Source organism: Haliaeetus leucocephalus, unplaced genomic scaffold (assembly GCF_000737465.1).
Source record: "Haliaeetus leucocephalus isolate CR32 unplaced genomic scaffold, Haliaeetus_leucocephalus-4.0 Scaffold110, whole genome shotgun sequence".
NCBI classification, from domain to species: Eukaryota; Metazoa; Chordata; class Aves; order Accipitriformes; family Accipitridae; genus Haliaeetus; species Haliaeetus leucocephalus.
The window spans coordinates 2,597,881-2,616,537 of record NW_010972546.1 but is presented as its reverse complement, the minus strand read 5'-3'; the positions used below and the strand labels follow the sequence as shown (position 1 = coordinate 2,616,537).

General features: G+C 57.6%; 1 protein-coding gene across 1 annotated transcript in view; it reads left to right on the top strand.

The window, feature by feature from the left end:
• The first annotated feature begins 1,446 nt into the window (after nucleotides 1–1,446).
• LOC104843038 (zinc finger protein 862) overlaps nucleotides 1,447–18,657 on the top strand; it is a 33,400-nt gene continuing 16,189 nt past the window's right edge. The window contains exon 1 of the mRNA XM_010585728.1: nucleotides 1,447–1,693. Within this exon, the coding sequence (XP_010584030.1) occupies nucleotides 1,447–1,693 (247 nt within the window). The remainder of the gene's footprint in view (nucleotides 1,694–18,657) is intronic.

Genomic DNA, 18,657 nt, shown 5'->3' with positions numbered 1-18,657 from the left:
GCCGGGGCTGCAGCGCCCGGAGACCGCCCGGGCCCCGCCGGGCCCCCCCTGCCCGGCTCCCGGGGCCGAGTTGTGCCTGGCTGCTGTCAGCGCACCGAGACCTTCCTCCCCTGGGAGGCTCGGGGTGCTGGGGGGGGAGGGCAGGCCCCCCCAACCCCCCCCCGCCGGGGTCCCAGAGCACCCCCGGCTGGCTGCTGGGGAGCTGGGGGTAATTCTTGGGGTGCTCAAGTTGCGAGGGGTCGCCTCTGGAGAGGAATTATGTGATTTGTCCCAGAGGGGAGTCTGCGGGAGCTCGGCCCGTCACCTCCCGCAGCAAAAACATGGGCGCGGAGGTGGGTGCGGGACTGGGGAACGCAAGCCGTGTCCGAGGGGATGTGCAGGGCTTCCCACCATCAGGAGCAGTGGCTGGAGCTGCTGGGTGAGGTTTCCCAGGATGGTGCTGCACCAAGTCAGGCAGGGATGGCCACGGTGCTTCAGGCTGCTTGTTGCATAAACCAAAGCCCCTGATCTGGTCCCTAACGTCCGAGGAGGGCACCGGTGAACCCCCGAGCAGTGTCTGCACAGCCCTTCCCGAGGATGCCAAGGGCATCTCTGCAGTGCACCTTTGCAGCCTGTCTGGCCACCCACAGACACCCCAGTCCCCCGCTCTTGGCCCCTTGGGGTGTCTCGGCACAGCGTGCCTGTGTGTATTTGTAACTGGCAGCTGCCAGCTCCAGGGTGGTAACTGGATCACAGGGCTCGGGTGACCTTTGGGCCTCTCCAAGGCTCAGTTCTGGATGTCCCACCAGCTCCCAGTTCGGGGTCGGGCAGTGGGGACTGTGTGTCTGTGAGGCGAAGGCTGCAGGAGGGCCGTCCCTGGCTGACCACAACCCCTCCGTGGGCAGCTCTTCCACATGGTGGCCCTGTGTGGGTCTGGGACTTGAGCTCCCAATGCGAGTTGCTCCCGCAGAACCCTGCGGTCAGGACAGGCACACACTTAACATGGGCTAGAAAGTGCTCGTGGCTTGAGGTACTGTTGCTGGTCCTCCTCCTGCCATGGCGGGGATGGGCTGCAGGACACCAGAGCAGCACACGAGTCCAACCAGTTGAATTTCTTGCCTGCAGAGAGTTGGTTACCATCCCAGCTCTTCCCTCGGCCAACCTATGGTGCTGCCCAGGAGTGAACACAAAGACTTTAACTGACATGAGGCGTGTCGTTTGGTGATAGAAACTTGGAAGAAGTGTGTTATTCCCTACTCCAGCACTAACCTCTTAGGAATGCCACTGATCTTGCCTAATGCAACTTCTTGCAGAGATGTAAATGCTGCTGTTCTTGCTCAGGGAGCAAGATCCAGGCAGCCTGGGCACCCCACAGGCATGGGACCTGTGCTTGATTTTCCTGCCTCGCTTGGCCCCTTGTTCCCATCCCTCTGTCCTCACGGCAGGTCTGTCCTTCCTCCCGCAGGCATGAAGCGGCCCCTGAGCCCATCCCACAACCCCGAGAGCGGGGTGCGGCTGGTGGAGGCGGCCAGCTGCCCGCTAAGCCAGCCTGAGCAGCGCGTGAAACGGGAGAAGAAGCACCAGTCCTTCACGCTCTGCGAGGTCTGCAACATCCAGCTCAACTCGGCTGCGCAGGCGCAGATCCACTACAACGGCAAGTCCCACCAGAAGCGCCTCAAGCAGCTCAACAAGGGGAAGATGCCAGCAGCCCAAGGTAGGAGCCCATCCATCAGGTCAGGGTTGCCCAAAGGCTGCCCTTGCTCTGGGACAGCTACTCCGCTGGGCTTGGTGTGCTGGAGTTGTGGGATGTTCGGGAACGCTGTGCTGTCCTCGGCATCTGTCACTTGCTTGTCTGCCTGAACTCCAGGGGCTTCCCCAGCACGCTGTCACTGCCGGTCCTCGAGTGGTTTTGGGGCCTGAGAGCCCGCGCTGCTGCGCCGGATGGATGGATGCATGTGGGTCCCGTCCATGTGCAAGTATGGTTGCTGGTACTCTGTGTCTTTGTGAGCATCTTCTTGGGTTTCTGTAGATGACTTGTGCAGCTGGGATGAGCACATCCAAGGGTGGAGTGGCTGCCGGCTTCTGGGTTACTGGCTACCTGCTTTCCAGGTGCCATCCTGACCCTGTCCCTCCAGCCTCCTGCTGTGCACGTGTCCTGTAACTGTGCTGAGTTTGGCTGCTGTTGTCTCAAAATACTGCTTAGATTTTGGTGCCGAGGGTTAAAAGCTCTCAAGTGATGCTTTCAAATATGGTTGGAGGTTTTGTGGGAAGCTATGATCTCCTGAAACTTCATTTTTTTGTTGGGGTGCTCTGCACTGGCAACCCCTGCTAACCTGCTGTGTTCTGTGCTCAGATACTCTGGCAGTATGTAGCTGCCTTGGATTCCACTGGCCCTCTGACACATAACGTCCTTGGCAAATTGTCTCATTGTGCTGGCTTGTGGTGGGGGATCTTGCTTCTGTCCTGCAGCCCCAGGAGAGGCTGCCCGGGGAGGGCTTCTGTGGTGTGTTTGCACAGGGGAGGTCACTGCCCCGAGTCCCTTGTACAAGGGGATCTCTTGCCTGCCGTTAGCTCACTGGGATACCAGCGAGCACTGGGATATTGTCTGCTGTGACACCGACACTTGATGGGCCCTACAACAAACCAGAGAAGCTGTGCCATCTGGACTCGATGTGTTTAACAGGGTCTATCTGTTCCAGTGAGAAGGAAGCACCAGCATTGCAACAAGGGTGGGTCTTGTTTTCTGTTTAGAGACCCATGTTTATCAAAAAAAACACTTAGCAGAAGTGGCAGCCAAGACAGCTCCGTGTTTGCCCTTGACATGATGTTTTAGGGTCCGTGGTTTTGTTTTGCGAAGTGTTTAGGAGATGGGCTGAGTGCACGGACCTCGGGTGTTGCAGCATTAGGAGGCGAAGGTATCTTTTGTGGGATGCCCTGAAGCACCTGTATCTGAACTCCTGGGGGTGACGTGCGCAGTGGCCTCTTCTACTTGCTGGTTGTCCATGTAATGCCGTGCTGGGGGTGTAGTGGTCTGAGGCTGCTGTGAGTTGGGGAGGGTTTCTCTTTTTGGCGGTGGAGCTCCTGTTAGTTGCCTAGTTATTGTAAAAAACCTCTGTTGTGTTATGACTGGCAAGAGAGCAGCCCGGTGTCATCCCTCCAGGCAGGCTTGACATCCACTCCATGTTGTTAGCAAGTCCAGGCAGTGCAGAGCCGTGTATTAACTAGTCAGGCTGCAGCACGAGGAAGGAGCATGTCTGCTGGTGGCTGGACAAAGCCTCTTCTAAAGAGCAACGAGGTGATCCCATCATGCTGAGCCTGACTAACCAAGTCTCCGCTTTCCTGCCTGTTTTTTTTCCAAATGTCACCTTGGTGACAGCAGTCTCCTCTAAGCCCCTCTCGTTAGTTCTCTGGGGGCACTTTCTGAGCGTACAAGAAGGGCTGGCGCTTGTCCCCGGGGTCTGGGTGGGTGGGTGGGTGGTCCCGGCCCCTCGCCCATCAGCCGCAGCAGGGATGCTGGCACACGGCAGGTGCTGTGCCGCCGGGCTGGAGCTCGTGCGGGGGCAAGGACTCGCTTGCCCTCTGTGCCATCTGTTGGCATTTACCTGGCCTGGGCCCGTACAGCTGACTGCTGCAGATTTTCTCCTGCATAAAAGCAGGGAAACGTGCCCACAAATGTCACCCTGCAACAACGATTGACCAGCTCTGCCTGAGCCTTTCGGCTGCGAGGGTTTGCCTTGCATTAAGCAGCAAACCAAGGGCATTTGTTCTTCCTGGTGCAGACAGGTGTGCCCAGAGCAGTGCCCGGAGCCCAGTATTCCCAGCCTGAGGCCAGTGCTTTCCCTGGGACCCCGCTGCCGTTCGAGGAGGGTGTCGCTGGCTGTGCACCCTGTGGCTGCTCTGCAGGGACCAGCGGTCGCAGGGGGTCCTGGTGCAGCCCCCTTTGAGCTGCATTGGGCAGCTGGCTTGGCAACCAACCTCCTTTCCTTACAGACTAATTACAAGCTGGATTAATGAGCTGAGGTCTCCAAAGCACTTTGTAGCTAATTGATGCCTTTATCTGGTGTGAGGGTGATGAGAAGTTGAGGGGAAGGGGAAAGGGCAGGAATGTGCCGGAATCCTGTAAAACCGCACGTTCGATGCCAGCCCCTCACTGCCCAGCACCGTGCCCCCCGGCTGCCCTTCTGCGGCCCACGGCGTGCCGTCCTGCAAGGAGCTGCTCTGCTGAAGAGCAGTAAGGGGTTGGAGTCTACTCCCAGTTTTGTGAGGAAATGTTTGTTTAATAACATCTGAAGCTGGCAACATCTGTTGGCAAACAAATCTGCAATGCTTTTGCAAACAGCAAAGCAGGAGCGGGTTGCAGGGTGGTAAAACCTGCTGCGTCTGGCCGTCCCAGCCCCAGTTAGTGGGATGGGTGATCATGGCACCGTGTCCCACACACAGACGATGCTCTCTGCGTACTGGGTGGCTGTCCTCCCTCAGTGCTTGTGCCTTTGCTGCTGTGCTCACTGGTGACTTCTGGCACATCTGTGGGGTGGGGAGGTCCTGGGTGAGAATCTGGACCCGTGTTCCCCTCCAGCATTTTCCATCCTGCTGAGCACTGGACTTCTTCAAAGGCAGGAAAGTGCTGATGGGACCCGGCTCACAGCCGGGTCAGGAGGATGCTCATCCCCAGCAAACCAAGAGGGTGGGTAACTGGGTGCTGCGGTCAGTGCCAGGGCCCTGGCTATGCTGCCCTGGCCTTGGCAGACCTCTATGGATCAGTCTGTATAAATACCTGCTTCTGCACTTGCTAGAGACGGGGCAGGCTGGAGCCGTAAATTCCTAGCATGGCAATGGTCATCTGTATGCCAAATCCTGCCCTCCCTGGTGGTGGTTTTGTTTGAGCAAGGCCTAGGATATGCAAAGGAGCTGGTCTGTTTATCATTGTTTACTGACAGATGGAAATATTGCCTGCTATTTTAATGGGAGCAGGGCTCATAAATTCTAGCCTGTAGCTTCCAGATTCTCCCCCCGGACCCAGTTGTGGCTCGATGGGAGGCTGTCCAGGGATGCATTTCCTATCGAGCCAAAGAATCTCGGAGCGTGCAAGTATGCTCTTTGTACTTCTGCGTCGTCCCTGACCTCCGCCAGCGTCCAGGGCTCCAGCAGACAGTCACAGCCCTTGGGGCTTTGCTGCGCTGTCAGCCTTGCGCACGCTTTGCTCTGGCGTTCAAGGTGAAGTTAGCTTCTGCTTGCACAGGACTGCAATTTGCTTATGTGGGGAAATTGCAGACGGCATCTGCTCCCCTCACCTCCCCAACCCTCCTCCCCCCCTCCGTGGTGGTGGGGAACCGGTGCCTGTGCAGGATGCTGCTCCCACCGCAGCCTGCTCCACTCGACTGGAGCTGACCTTCTCCCCCACGCTTTTGGTTAAAAATGTCATTTCCAGCTTTGTCATGGGCAACTTTTCCCAGCCTCCTGAGGCGTGAGCCCGGAGGGAGGCACGCGACCGCGAATCACAAATTAGGGCTGGGAACCGGTTGATGTGATGCCCGTGTCCCCTCTGCGCTGGTCACGCCGCTGGCACTGTGGGTGCTCGGTGCCACCTGGCCCCATGTCACCTGTGCTAGGAGAGGGGCTGATCCCTCCCCAAACCCAGTCGTCCACCGCTGCTGAGAAAAGCGGACCAGTCTTTTCTGCCTTGCCCAAGTGAGCTAAGGACAAGCGCTGGAAAAGCTCCTGGTCTGTGCTCCTGCCTGGGCTGCAGCGTGCAGGCAGAGCTGGGCAGAGGTGATGATGGCTTGGGCTAAGCCTGGTGCTCGGGGGGCCCTGCCCCATCACACTCCTCTTGGAGCCCTTCACCAGCCAAACCAGCACATTTGGGTGCTGAGAAAATGCACCTGCCTGTGGTCACAGGAGCAGTCGCCCCTTCTTGGGCAGCTCCTGGCCAAGCTGCCTGCTCTGGCAATGGGCTCAGCCTGGCACAACCCACTGAGAGGGCAGGCTAAGGCGGGTGTCTGATAATGTGTCAGCACTGGGGGAGCCTTGGGAGGAGAGGGAGAGTTATTAAAGACAATGGATTAAATGAAATAATTGAGTTAGACAAAGATGGGATATTCCTCTGAGCTGGAATCTCTGTCTCGCACTGACATCTACAGCTACATCAAAGGCAGCTTTCACAGATGCTGCTCCATCTTCCCCGTTTCCCCTCTGGCTTCTCTGATCAGCTATTTCTGCAAAGGCTGTAATCGCTTGCATTTCGTGGAGCAAAGCTGTGGAGGAGCTTAGCTGGCAAACAGATGTGTTAATCAGTATCATTACAATTTATTAGCTCTATGCCAGAAAGACCCCCAACTTAAAAACAAATTATTGTTCATTAGGCGTTTTCTTGCAAGGCAAATCATAGATTTCTGTTGTCTCACGATGAATTGCAGTGCAGGCGACAATTAGATATGGGATGTCCACAGATGAAAGATGTCTTCGTGTTGCAGATGCCAGTTCAAATTCAACTGGGTCAAGAGTGATTTAATTGCTGCCTGTGATTTTCAGTGGTGCCCAAGTGAGCTCAGGTTGCTCTTGGTGTCCTTGTGCTCCTGCAGCCAGGACCCGGACCCCCCAGTTCTGGTGCCAAATGAGCAGAAAGAGCTGCGCTACCCCAAAACAGGGAGCAGTGGCTGCAGGCACAGCCTCCAGCACTGCTTTTGTGCCAGTCCAAACTGCTGGGTGAGGGTAGGGACAAGGGTTTGCTGCCTTCCCTTTTTCCTCCTGGATGATCTCAGGGGCTGCTCATCGCAGGTTGGGCTGAGCTGGAGCATTTCAGGAATTTGCTCCCCTGCTGTCCACTGCTCCCAAAAAAGGCCCTTCCACCAGTATCCCAAAAAAGTCACGGGATGTAAAGAGCAGCTCATGCTCCCCCGCTGCTGGAGCTGGCGTCCCCAGGCCCTGTCAGCTCGCATCTCGCTGAAGTGTGGCAGGGAAGCATTCTCCTTTGTAGCAGGAGTCTCCCAGCTTCCCGGGCAGATCCGAGCTGACAGCAGCTCATACCCCACCTTGGCCGAGGGCAGTGGGTGCTGGGGGGTGGTGGGAAGGACACCCTGTCCAGGCATCTCCCATGCCAGGAGGGTCTGTGCGAGCCCCGAGCCCACTCGAATGGCCTTTCCCAGCCCTGGGGGCTTCCAGTCTGCTCCCCCAAACCCAGTGCTGAGGCTGGGTGGGCAGGATTGAGCCAAAACGTGCAGAACCAGCTGTGTGCTGGTGCCAATACATGTCACAAGCTCTTTTTCCTCCCTTCCACGTGCCTCCATGGCATTACGTACCCAGCCCCTCTCGGGGGCTGCCCAGTGCTGTCCCCCAGCCCTCGCACTGGATCTCCCTGTGCTGCCGTCCCCACCCGCTCAGCAGCTCTGCACGGAAATAACGGCTCCTTGCAAAGGGAAAGGTCCCGGTTTCCCCAATTAGCCGCTGAAATGTCTGTCTGTGCGCGTTTGCAGAGCAGAAAGGCTTGAGATGAGCAGAGAAATCGGCGTGACAGGTTCAGCATCGCTGGGTCTGCAGCGGAGGGGATGGGCCCCCGGGAGGGGACGTGGGGACCCCACGGGAGTCTGCGCCGCTCCGGGAGCCGGGGAGGGGCTGGCGGCTGCCGGTGGGAGTTATCTTGCGTTGCACGGGGGGTGCCAGCCGAACCCCGGATTTTGGCAGCAGGCAGGGCTGCTTCTGGGTGCTGGGGGGAGGAACCTGCTCCCCTCGAACGGCTCCTCCATCACAAGCATGGGGCTGCGGCGTGTGAAGGCTGGTTTATCCAGATGAAAGCAATGGGCTGTGGTGTTAAACCGCAGGAGACCCCCAGAAGGATCCCAGGGGTGCTTGCGCTGCTGAACAAAGCCTCGTGTCCCTGGGCATCACCCAGGCTGTCGGTGGCCTGGTTGAGCTGTTCTCGGCCAGCAAATGGAGGGTCCCCGCAGCGTGTTGTGCTGACCAAGGAGTACAGGTTCACAGTCGTGCTCTCTGCTGGGCTGGGATAACCCTGCCAGTAGACAAGTCCTGAAAACGACCTGGAGCATCGCCTGGGAAAACAGTGCCCTGGCATGGAGAGCAGCAGAGGGAGTGGAGCTGGTGGGTCTGGCCGTGAACAGCCTGGCTGATGCGTGGTGGCTGTGGGATCCTGCAGTGGGATCCTGCTCTGTGTGCTCCGGCACCCGGCATCTCAGAGGTCAGCTGCAGCGAGTGTTTCCTTCTGCCTTCCCCCTGCTGCTCTCTGCTGTCAGAGCTCTTCAGCTGTTAATTACCAAGAAAATGGGTGCCGGTCTAATTTTTTTTCAATTTCATGTTATGCATGGAATCCTTTAATTGTCTTTAATAAACAGGGCGATGCTCAGTGGCGCTTTGTCTGCAATAAAATCCAATGTATTGATTTAAACAATATGCAAACATGCAGGATTAGAGTCTAATTGGGGACTAATCGGGGTGCAATGGCCGTGTCGCCGGCTGGGCCAGGATGTCCTCGAAGCCGGGGCAGGCGCGGTGGGAATGTGCCCAGCTCCTCCGGCCGTGCTGTCGGGAGCCCCCGTCCGTGACCAGCCTTGGCAGCCTGCCGGGAGCTGCACCAGCGATGCTGCAGGGGGGAAAGCTGGTTTTTCTGGCTTCCTCCTTAATTCCTGCAGTGGTTTGCTGCTTTCCTGCTTTTGGGACTTTTTGGAGAAATTTGGCAAGGAAAGCCAAGGGTCCGGCTGGGCCAGGAGCTGCGTTCGCAGCGCTCCCTCGCCTGGCACGGCCCCTGAGCCTGATGTCGGCTGACAAGATTAGTTATAGATACTGGCGGGGGGGGAGCAGTTGGGAACATAAAGGAGCAGCGGGTGAGTGGGGAAGGACAGGCGTGGGTCTCGCAGGGGCTGGGTGGGGGACCGCTCCTGCTTGACCCCAGCCGGTAACTGGGCACGTACCTCCTGGGGATGTCGATGCAGCGCATCAGGCTCTCCTGAACTTCCTAACAGCAGATCCGTGCCCACCCTGTGCGTTAAAGGGTCTTTAATATTCAGCTGTGACAGACGCTGCATCTACCCGTCTGTGGATCGATAACCTCGTGGCCAAATGGTAGCGGGGTTCATATTTTAAGCTTCTGTAAATTTAGCGAAGGACAAGCATACGGAGTCCTCCTGCTCGGTTGGCCTCGGCTGCTCCCTTCAGCTGCGAGCAAAGATGATTAAAAATAGCTTTTCCGATCAGATTTGAATAACCTGGAATCTCAGTGGGGGAAATTTAATGTTTTTTTCATGTCTTAAAGATGTTTGCTGGGATCAGGTGTCGTTTGAAGAAGCGCAGTTGTGTAATTGTACGTTTTCCTTCCCTCTGCTTATTCCCAGGCTTCTCCCTTCCCCGTTGTGGTGATGTTCCTTGAGGCTCCTGGTGGCAGTGAGCCCCGGCAGGGTTGGGTGCTGTGCAGAGCTGGGGGGAGCAGCCGCCCTGCCCCAGCCCCAGCCCAGCTGCCGAGGGCTGAGAAGGGGAGAGACTGACCCCCATCACCGGGAATTGGCAGAAAAGCTCCAGTCCACTAAATGCTCCTGTTATACCGAAAAAAGCCATTTCACGTGGGGGAAAAGGGCCTCTGAGCTCCACGTGAGAGGTTCTGTGGGAGCCCAAACCCTCCTCTTGGCACATCAGCCTTGTGCCAGCCCATTAATCTGGAGGAAACTGCTCCCTTTTTAAATCCTCTGAAAATACCCCATTAACTTGCTCTCCCTCTGAAAAGCCCAGCTATTCAGCTTATCATGGATTAATAACTGTATCATAATTAATCTCTGATTTTATTGAGTCGGTAACTTCAAATAAAAAAAAAAAGTTGATTAGCTGTTAACTTTTGTTAGAAGGATTTTCTTGATGTAGTGCCTTCCCCATAAGGGCACTGCCCCTCTGCTCTGCACCCTGATTTCTGGCCAGAGGATACAGGGATTTTTTTTTTTTTTTTTCCTGACACACTTATTCTAAAAAGATCCTTAGAATTTAAACTCTCGGCCAAAAAATGACGCAGAGAAGCTACTGGGCTTTGCCTTGTGCAAGTGCAGCCTGGCGCAGGCTGTTGTGTGTGTGATGCTCAGAGCGAGGAGGAGGTCGGAGCCCTGCTGCGGTGGGGGGCTGGGGTGGATGCTCTGGCTGCATCTGTGGGAGAGGTTTGCCTTAAAAAAAAAAAAAAAAGAGACCAAGCCAAAAGATAACAAGCTATGATAATATATATCAAGTATAATCTTTGGGTGGGCTGGCAGCCTGGTGCCTGGGCTGTGGGGGTCAGCAACCACAGGGGCGTTTGGGAGGGGAGCAGAGCGAGCTGCGGTTTCTCAGTGCATTGAGGGGAAACGGGGGGGGTCTCACGGGAACTGGACCCATGTCTGAGGGGATGAGATGTGTCATGGCAGAGGGTGAGGAGGGTGCAAACGTTGGGGTGAGGGCATAGGTGGTGGGAGGGATGGGGTCATTTTGAAGGGGAGACCCTAGCAGCAACTGCTGGCGGCAACACAAATATTGGAGACTGGCTTTTGGCCCCGCACCAGCCCCCAAATGGTCTCCTGGGTGTGAGATGGGGCTGACCTTCGTGAGGTGCTTCTCAGGGGGAGGGTGCGGGCTGTGTCCATCCTCCGAGGATGGGGCATCACGGGGGGAGCGGAGAGCTTTGATCCGAACACCTGGTCCTGTGCTTGGCTGTGCAGCTGATTCCTCCTCTGATACATGCTAGCCAAATTTCTAGTGCTGCTTTCCCCCTCTCTTTCCTTCTCTTAAAATCACCCTCATCAAAAGGCTGCCATCATTTCTGGCAACTGGGATAAAGGGGTTTAGGTCCTTTGAGTCCCAGGAAGATGCAGCAGCCAGCGCAGCGTTCCTGTGTACCCGGCTCATTCCGCTGCGGGAGCTGCTGATGCCAGGGATGGGCTGGGATGAGCTGGTTGGGATGGGTTTTGGGGAAGCTGTCGGCTTAAATCACAGCTTGGGGTGCCCGGGGGGCTCTGGCCCTCGGCTGAACTTTCCGGGGAGGTTTGGTATGTGCCCAGTGGGACCGTGCGCGGGTGCTGTGGACGTGGGGTCGCAGCGGGGTTGTGGCAATCGGAGCAGTAAGGGGAGCAGCAGCAGTCGGGCAGCGCTGTCCTCTGCACGGCACGCTGCCGAGATGTGTTGCTAGAAGAGCCAGGGAGGCAGAGGCTGAGCTGTGCTGTGTACAGAGGATGCTGCTGGCAGTGGCGATTTTTCCCGAAATCAGGAGGGAATTGCCTCATGTTATTTTTAAGCACTGTATTTTGTGAGCCAGCTATCCTTAATCTTGGATTTTGCTGTAATTTTCTTCCATTTGGTTTGCTATCAAGTTGCAACAATAGCGTTTTATGGCCACTTAGCTCAGGCATGCGTCACACGTGATCTTAATTGGAAGTGGATTAAGAGCAACGGGGAACATGCAGCCATGGAATATTTCACAGTTTCCCATGTAGCATCAGCTCAGCAGATTTGGAAGAGGAAAGCCTGGGATTTATTTTAAGTGGGGGGAAAAATGGAAAAAAGCAGAAGCTAACCAGGAGCGTGTCTCGGCTTGTTAGCAGCTGCTGATCCCCATCCCGAGAGAGCACCCAGCCTGGCAGGGCCTTTCCCAGGGAGGGCTCCAGCAGCAGCTTCGAGCGGGGGGCGAGGTGCCGGGTCCGTGCCGGGGGTGCTCCGGGAGCTCCCGGCTCCTGCGGCCGCCCTGGGCATCGAAGCTGACGGCATCCTACTGGAGGGGGGTCCTCTGTGCCTCCCCCAGCGCTCGGGTGCTGCTGCACAGCCTCGCTCTGCCAGCCAGCGCCCTGGCACGAGGGTGCCTTTTGCTCCTTCGGCATCCCCACGGAGAGGTGAGGACGCGTGGGACCTCGGTGGCCCCGGGGGGATGTGACTGTGGGGGGGGCTCAGCCGCTCCCCGGGGATGGGGGGCAGCCGCTGTCCTGCTCCGGCGTGGGAGGAGAGGCGAAGCATCGCGCTCCCTCCCGCTCCCGCGCCGGCTGCTGTCATCGGGGATTAGACGTGACAGATAAAACGGGTCGCACTGGGCTGTGCGTGCGAGGGCTGCGCAGCTGCCCTGCGCCGAGGCGCCATCCCGAAGAGCATCGGGGCTGAACGAACTTGGGGGGGGGGACCGGGGTGGGGTGACAGCGATGGGGAAGTGCCTTGTCTGGGGTCTCAATGAACAGCGAGGCTGGGAACGCAGCTCATCCCTCCCAGTCTCCAGCCACGGGCCCCTCTCGGTGCCCACTGTGCCTCAGCCGCTTCTCTGCATGTGTGTGCACACGCGTGTGCTGCTCTCCCAGAGAAAAGGGGGGGAGCGAGCATGCATTAAAAAAAAAAAAGGCAAATGGGGAGGGGAGGTAGGTAGGACTGAGCTGGATAAGGGCGAGCAAAGGTTTGTGGGTAGTGTAAAGCTGTCACTGTGATTTAGGGTCGGCTGGTTAAACTGTTTTATGTTCACAGACAGTAAGTCGTAAGCAATATAAAATTTTCTATGAAGAGATGATCTTCCCTCGTCATGCTTTATGCCATCTTTCCCAGAGTGATCTCTCCTTTTTATAACCCCACGGTGTCACAGCGCGGTTGCGTGGAGGGAGAAAACCGGATTCTGGCCATTTGAGAAATGGCGACAGCCCAAGCCCCGGAGGTCGGGGCTGTGCCGGGGAGGGGAGCAAGGAGCTGGGGGGCTGAGCCGCAGTCGGGGTGCTGGCTACCTCAGCCTGACCCCGGCAGCTGCACCCGCATTTTGGCTGTGTGAGGCCGGGCACGGGCCCGCTCCAGCCCAGGACCAACGTTCGTGATGCTCTGTGGCCGTGCGACACAGTGGGACGTTGCTCCACCGCACCACTGCCGGGGTCCTGCCGTCTCGCCGAGCCCTGGTTGCTGCCGCGGGACAGCTGATATTGCTGAGAACAGATCAGTGCAAAGCCCACGCGTGCCGGGTGGGTTGGCCATGAGTGACCAGTGTGCGTCCCTCCGGCACAAGGACTGGTGGCCCTTTCCCCTGTGGCTCCTCCCGGGGCAGCAGCCACCTCTCTGCTTTTAGTGCATGAGAGGCAGTTATAGTCTATTGGAGCAGGACTGCATTTAACTGCAGTCATTGCGTGATTGCCTTAAATCAGGTTTCCTTCCTTTTTCTTGCCTCCGAGTTGTTGCTGCTTTTTGAAACCTCGCACACAATGCTGCTCCAGTTCACCTTTGATATTTTCTACGGCCGTAGATTTATGAGTAATCGTTTCATTTATTCCACCGTTGCCGTGTCAGCAGGAGCGCCTTGGCGTGCTCTGTGCCGTGGCACTGGAACGCATGCCCGTCCCCATGGTGCTGCCGCGCAGCTGGATGTGCTCCCCAGCCCCTGCCAGGTCCCCAGGAGCCCCCTGAGGGGCACGGAGCTGAGCGGGGACCTTGTGGACGAGACCAGAGCCAGCATCACCCCCTGGCTAATTGAACATCGAGAAGATTTTGGGTAGCTGGTTGCCACACCAACCCCCAGCTGAGCCCATGTGGGGGCTCAGGAGCCCTGCAACCCCCCCCTGGAAATCTGAACAGGGCCGGGGGGAACCGGCACGGCAAACGCTTTTCACCCTCCAGCGAGGAGGATGAGGAGGAAGGCAGCTGCCCCGGGTGCGGCAGCCCTTGGCCACGGGAAGGGGATAACAATGCTGGGCCACGTGGGATGCTGCGTGGCCGGAGCTGCCGAGGCTCTGCCTCCGGCATCGGCCATGCCGGGCGGGCTGGGGCCGGAGACCCGGCGAAGGGGGGAACCGCGGCAGATGTGCCGATGAGCGCGGCGCCTGGCTGCGGGGGTCGCAGCCCGGGGGCCGACGGCGGCTGTCAGAAGGCGTGGGATTTCACGTGGCTCCTCAAGCTGCTCCCAGTTAGTACCCTTCATGTCACAAAACCTCTTCCAAATATTTCCAAGCTGTTGCGCTGCTGTTGATGCCAATTATCAGAGGTCAGGTGCAGGGTGGGCTCCACGCTGGCAGACCCAAGTGCCTTCACGCTGGGGTGGGCTCCAGGCGTCCTTCCCAGCAGCGCTGGGTGAGCTCGGGATTTCAAACAAAGCACCGGGTTTGTGATCTGTGTGTGCGTGCCCGGGGCTCGGCGGCGTGTGAAGGGTTTCTTCGTGCGTTAAAGTGTGGTTGCAGGTGAAATCCTCTGCCCTGTTTCTTCCAGGAGGGCCCTCCTAAATTAGATGGAAAATATTACACTCTCCCTCTCTGCAACTATTTACAGGTGTAATTTCCATCCCTTTTCCTGATAATTAAATATTTTTAGGTCATCCAGTTTCTCCACCCTATTTGCAGACCTGTCCTGGATGCCTTTGTAATTAGACAGCTCCCTGTGAAAGATGATTAACGCAGGAGCCGCGAGCGCAGCCCTGGCTCTCCTCCCGCATCCCTGCCCGCGGCAGTTCCTGTGTTCAAGCAGTTGTTCGTCCTTGGGGCTCCTTGTGGGTGTCCGGCCTCGGGCATGCCGGAGCTCTGTCCCCTTGGAGGGTGACAATGGATGGAGCAGCCCCTATTTAACGTCCCCAGACCTGGGGACGTGGTGGCTGTCCTCTGTGGTGACACCCGGGCAGCAGTTATCATGGCTTGTTGTTAAAGTGTGACAATTTTGAGCATACGCGTTTAAGCAATTTTAAGCTGCTTTTTTGAGGTAGATCCATACTAAAATGAAGGGGAAATAATGTTTTAACGCCTTGCCCTGCAACAAAAAGGCCCTTAATGGAGTAGTTTCTATCACGGCTTAAAGCTGAGACCTTGCGCAGGAGCTGGGATTAATGAAAGGGCAATATTGTTCTCCGCTCCTGAAACAGCGAAGATTAAAGTAGAACAGAGAAGAAAAGCTGAGGCGTTTGGCTGTTATCCTGGTTCTTAGCAACACGATGAGACCAGACCTTCCCTTCGTGGGGAAAATTGAGGTTAAACCCCAGCCCCCCCCGGCCGCAGCCTCCAGCTGCACATGGGCTGCTGGCAGGGGTGTGCGTCCCCCCCAGGGATGGCCAGCCAGCACCGCGGGTCACCCCTCCACACAGACAAATGCAGCGTTAGCTCCCCTGGTTTACTTTGCTCTTTTTAGGTGTGTAAAAGCAGAAATCTTCAGGGAGAATTAATTAAAAAATCAGGATGCCCTGATCTGTTTGGGGTGGGCATCTGCCTGCGGACTTGACGGTTTGACCGGGTCCCTGTCTATTGAGGCGGGGGGAGGAACGCAAGCTGCAAACCCCATCCTCTTCGTGTGGGAACCCCCCTGGGGGGAGGATTCAGCCCTTAAAATATGTTATCTTAATCCTGAGCAAACTCAGGAGCAAGAAAGGTCAGCGCCCGCCTTCCTGGCCTGGCGGGGATGAAACGCTGCTCCACGCCTGAGCCTTCTGCTTCTGACGGGGCTCAGGTTACAGAGCAGAAGAAAACTGATACGCGTCCTCCAGGTGTATCAGTCTTGATCCTATCTGGCATCTTTCACCCCCAAATTATACCCTAAATCCTCAGTGAACAAAGTCAGCCAGAAAGGCTCTGGAAGGCTCTGTAGACCTGGGCGGGGGTTGCTTTCCTGCTGTTTTTTCATCCCTCTGTCTCCCTTCTTGTTTGTTGACGTGTTCATTGCCCCATTCTGGTCACTATTTGCCAGGCTGCTTTTGGAGTCTAAGGCTGGGGAGAGCCTGTTCTGGTCATGTCTTAGCCAGCAGGGAGTTTAACACTGCCCTCAGTAGGTTTCAGAGTAATCACTCTGTTGTTCCTGGAGTCTGTCCTCACAAAGAGCCCAGTGAATCTGCGGTGTTAGGGTCAGCCCATGCGCAAACTGAGCCTGATGGGCCACAGCCAGACCCGTTCTGCTTCCCAAGCACCCTTCCCATCTCCCTGCCCTCCCTTTCCCTTTGAGCTGCTGCCGCCTGGGCTGCAGGCACAGCTTGAGCAGACTTGCCCGAGCAAGCCTGGCTCTACGGCGGGTGTAGGTGAACGCTCCCCCCCGACTACATGTTCGGGATTTGCCTCTCCCAGGACGTGCGCGATGAGCTGCAGGCTGAGGACTGCTGGGGGGCTGCAGCCATGCCGGGGCAGGCAGTCTTGCCTCTTTGCAGAAGAACCTCTGGTTTCATCACAGCTCTCTCCTAATGCTCTGCCGTCAGGGCCCTGAGTTTGGTTAACGACCTGTGTCGAAAAGTAGTGACTGCGGGAGGTGTGTACTGGCTGACGCAATGATGCCTGTTGGCTTTGATTTTTATTTTTTTTTTAGTGCCTCCCACAGTGTTACACAGGGATGGTAAAGCCAGTCGTTAGGGCCCCCGGGCGCCCTTTGCAGCTGCAGGCTCTGGTGAAGATGCTCGGCGGCAGCAGCTTTGTCCCGCAGAGGACATTGTGGGAAGAAGCGGCCGCGGGCTTTGCTCCCCCGGGTGCAGGGTGGCTGGTGATGCCCCCAGGAGGGTGACGTGGGTCTGGGCCCGGTGGGAGGGTTTGTGCTGCTGCCGTGTGCCAGCACTGGGGTCCACGTACAAATATAGCGAGTTATGCACTGGCTGGACCCACGCTGCATGGCTGGGAAATTCCAGTGATCTGCTGCGGCTGGGCAGGGGAGGGCAGGAGGCGTTAATGGCAGGGGTCTGTAATCAGCACCTGCAATTAGCCCCAGCTCGCCTCAAAGGCTCGGCCATAAAACGCACTGTCCCACGCTGCCGTTCCTCTCCCACTGCTCCATGTCACGCTGGCTCAACCCCCTTCAGCTGCGGTGATGCCAGCTGGGAGCTGCCTGCCCGGCTGGGATAAACTCAGCACCGGCCAGAGTGGGGAGATTATTTGTTGATGAAATTGCTGTGTAGAACTCAAGGGGCTGGTCAGGGCTGGGGGTGAGGGTGGATGGAGTGTGGGGTTCAGGGCTGTACGTCGGTCCAGCCAGTCCTTGCCAGTGGGGCTGGAGGTTGGGAGATGCCAAACTTGCCCATGGCTTATGGTCGTCCCAGAGGAAAGGAGAGCAGCCCCCAGATTGTTTTCAGCCCCTGGCTCCTCCCGGTCTTTACACCTCCATGCTCCCCTCTGCTTGACGGTCACTTGCAGTAACGCCAAACTGCTGATGACATTAAACAAATTAATACCAGGTTTAAATAGCCTGCCGGGAGGCTGGTAACAGGCGGCGCGGGCCCAGCTGTCAATCCTAGATTAGCGAGTGCCCAGGCTAAACTTACTGCTGCTGCTAACAACCCCGAAAGCAATATCCTGTGCAGGGGGCACGTGTGCCCAGTGCATCGGCCCTGCTTGGGGCTTTACCGGTGCTGCCCCGGTGCCAGCCAAGTGCGGGTGGGTGTTGGGAGGAGGTGTGCAGGGGGGCCTGATGGCTTTGGGTGCTTTTCAGAGCACCAAAATGCTAGAATTTACCCCAAAAGTGCCTGGTCTGACTGCAGCACCTGGGAAGGGAATTTGGCATCTCATGATTTACATCGTTGTTTTTTCCTCTGCTTGTGGCTGACAGAGAGGGGTTCCTGCTCGACTCTTTGAATTGTTTGACTTGAGGGAAGTATTTAAATCCCTTTCTGTTCTCGTCTCCCTTTGGGCAGGGGAGAGATGATTATTTCCTCTTTTCACAAGCAGAGGTTCTTCATAATTTCCCTCTTTAAAAGGCACCATGCAATCAAGTTGTGAACCTCCCCTCCCGAGAAGCTCTGGAGGCCAAAACTGAGCCCAGAGAATGTGCTGCCATCAGGGAGTCCAACTGCCTCAGCCTTTGCTGACAAAAACAATGGGGAGGGCAGCAAACCTTGGCTTCCAGGGCATGTGCAAAACCCCAATCACGGGGGGCTGGGGCAAGCCCCCCCACCTGGGGCAGGCTGCCCGCATCCACCCGTGTCACCCCACAAGGCGATGCCACGCCTGGATCGAATCCTGCACGTTTCCAGAGCTCAGGGCTGGGGCTGAGCTGGGCAGGACACGCAGGTGCCCCCTTTCCCCGTGGGGCCACACTGCCTGTGCAGGTTGTCTGGCACCTGATGGATGCTCCGGGGCTGGCTGGGGGGTTTGGACCTCTCTTGTGGGGATAGTGGAAAAAGGGATGAGTTCACGCTGCTGCTCTTGGGCCAGCGCCTCGATTGTGAACCCCGAAAGCCGAGGGACGCGCTGGTGACTGGAGGGGGGATGCATGCCGGTGTGTGCGGGACGTGCTCGGCTTCCCAGGCAAGTGAGGCTCACGCAGTTCAGAGGGATGGTGGGCTCAGCCTGCGCCTCGCTCACGGGGGGATTTTGGGGAGCCTTTTCCAGAAGGGATCAGGTGGGAGGGTGGCTGCTGCGGCTGTCTCCCCTCCCTGAGCAGAACCCGCGCGGGGCACCTCAGCAGGTGCCTGCCCCACCACAGCCACCCCAAAACAGCTCCCTTGGAGGGGGGGGTCCTGGGCGCTCGGGGGGCGATCCCGGGGGTGCAGACGAAGCCGGTTGTTGCGGGCTCCCTCGTCCCCGCTTAAAGCCGCTTTGCTTTGGCAGCCCCGGGCTCGCTCCGTGCTCGGCAAGAAAAGGGCGCTGGTGCTGCGCTGGGGGGGAGCCGGTGAGCCCCCCCAGTCGCCCCCCCATTGCCATGTTAATACCCGGCACCTCCGGCTGCTTTTCGCCTCCGCGCTCCGGGGCTCGCACCGCCCGCCCGCTTTTGGCGGGTAATTGCGGGGTGCGCGGGGGCGGCGGGCGCGCCCCGCCCTGCCCCGCCCTG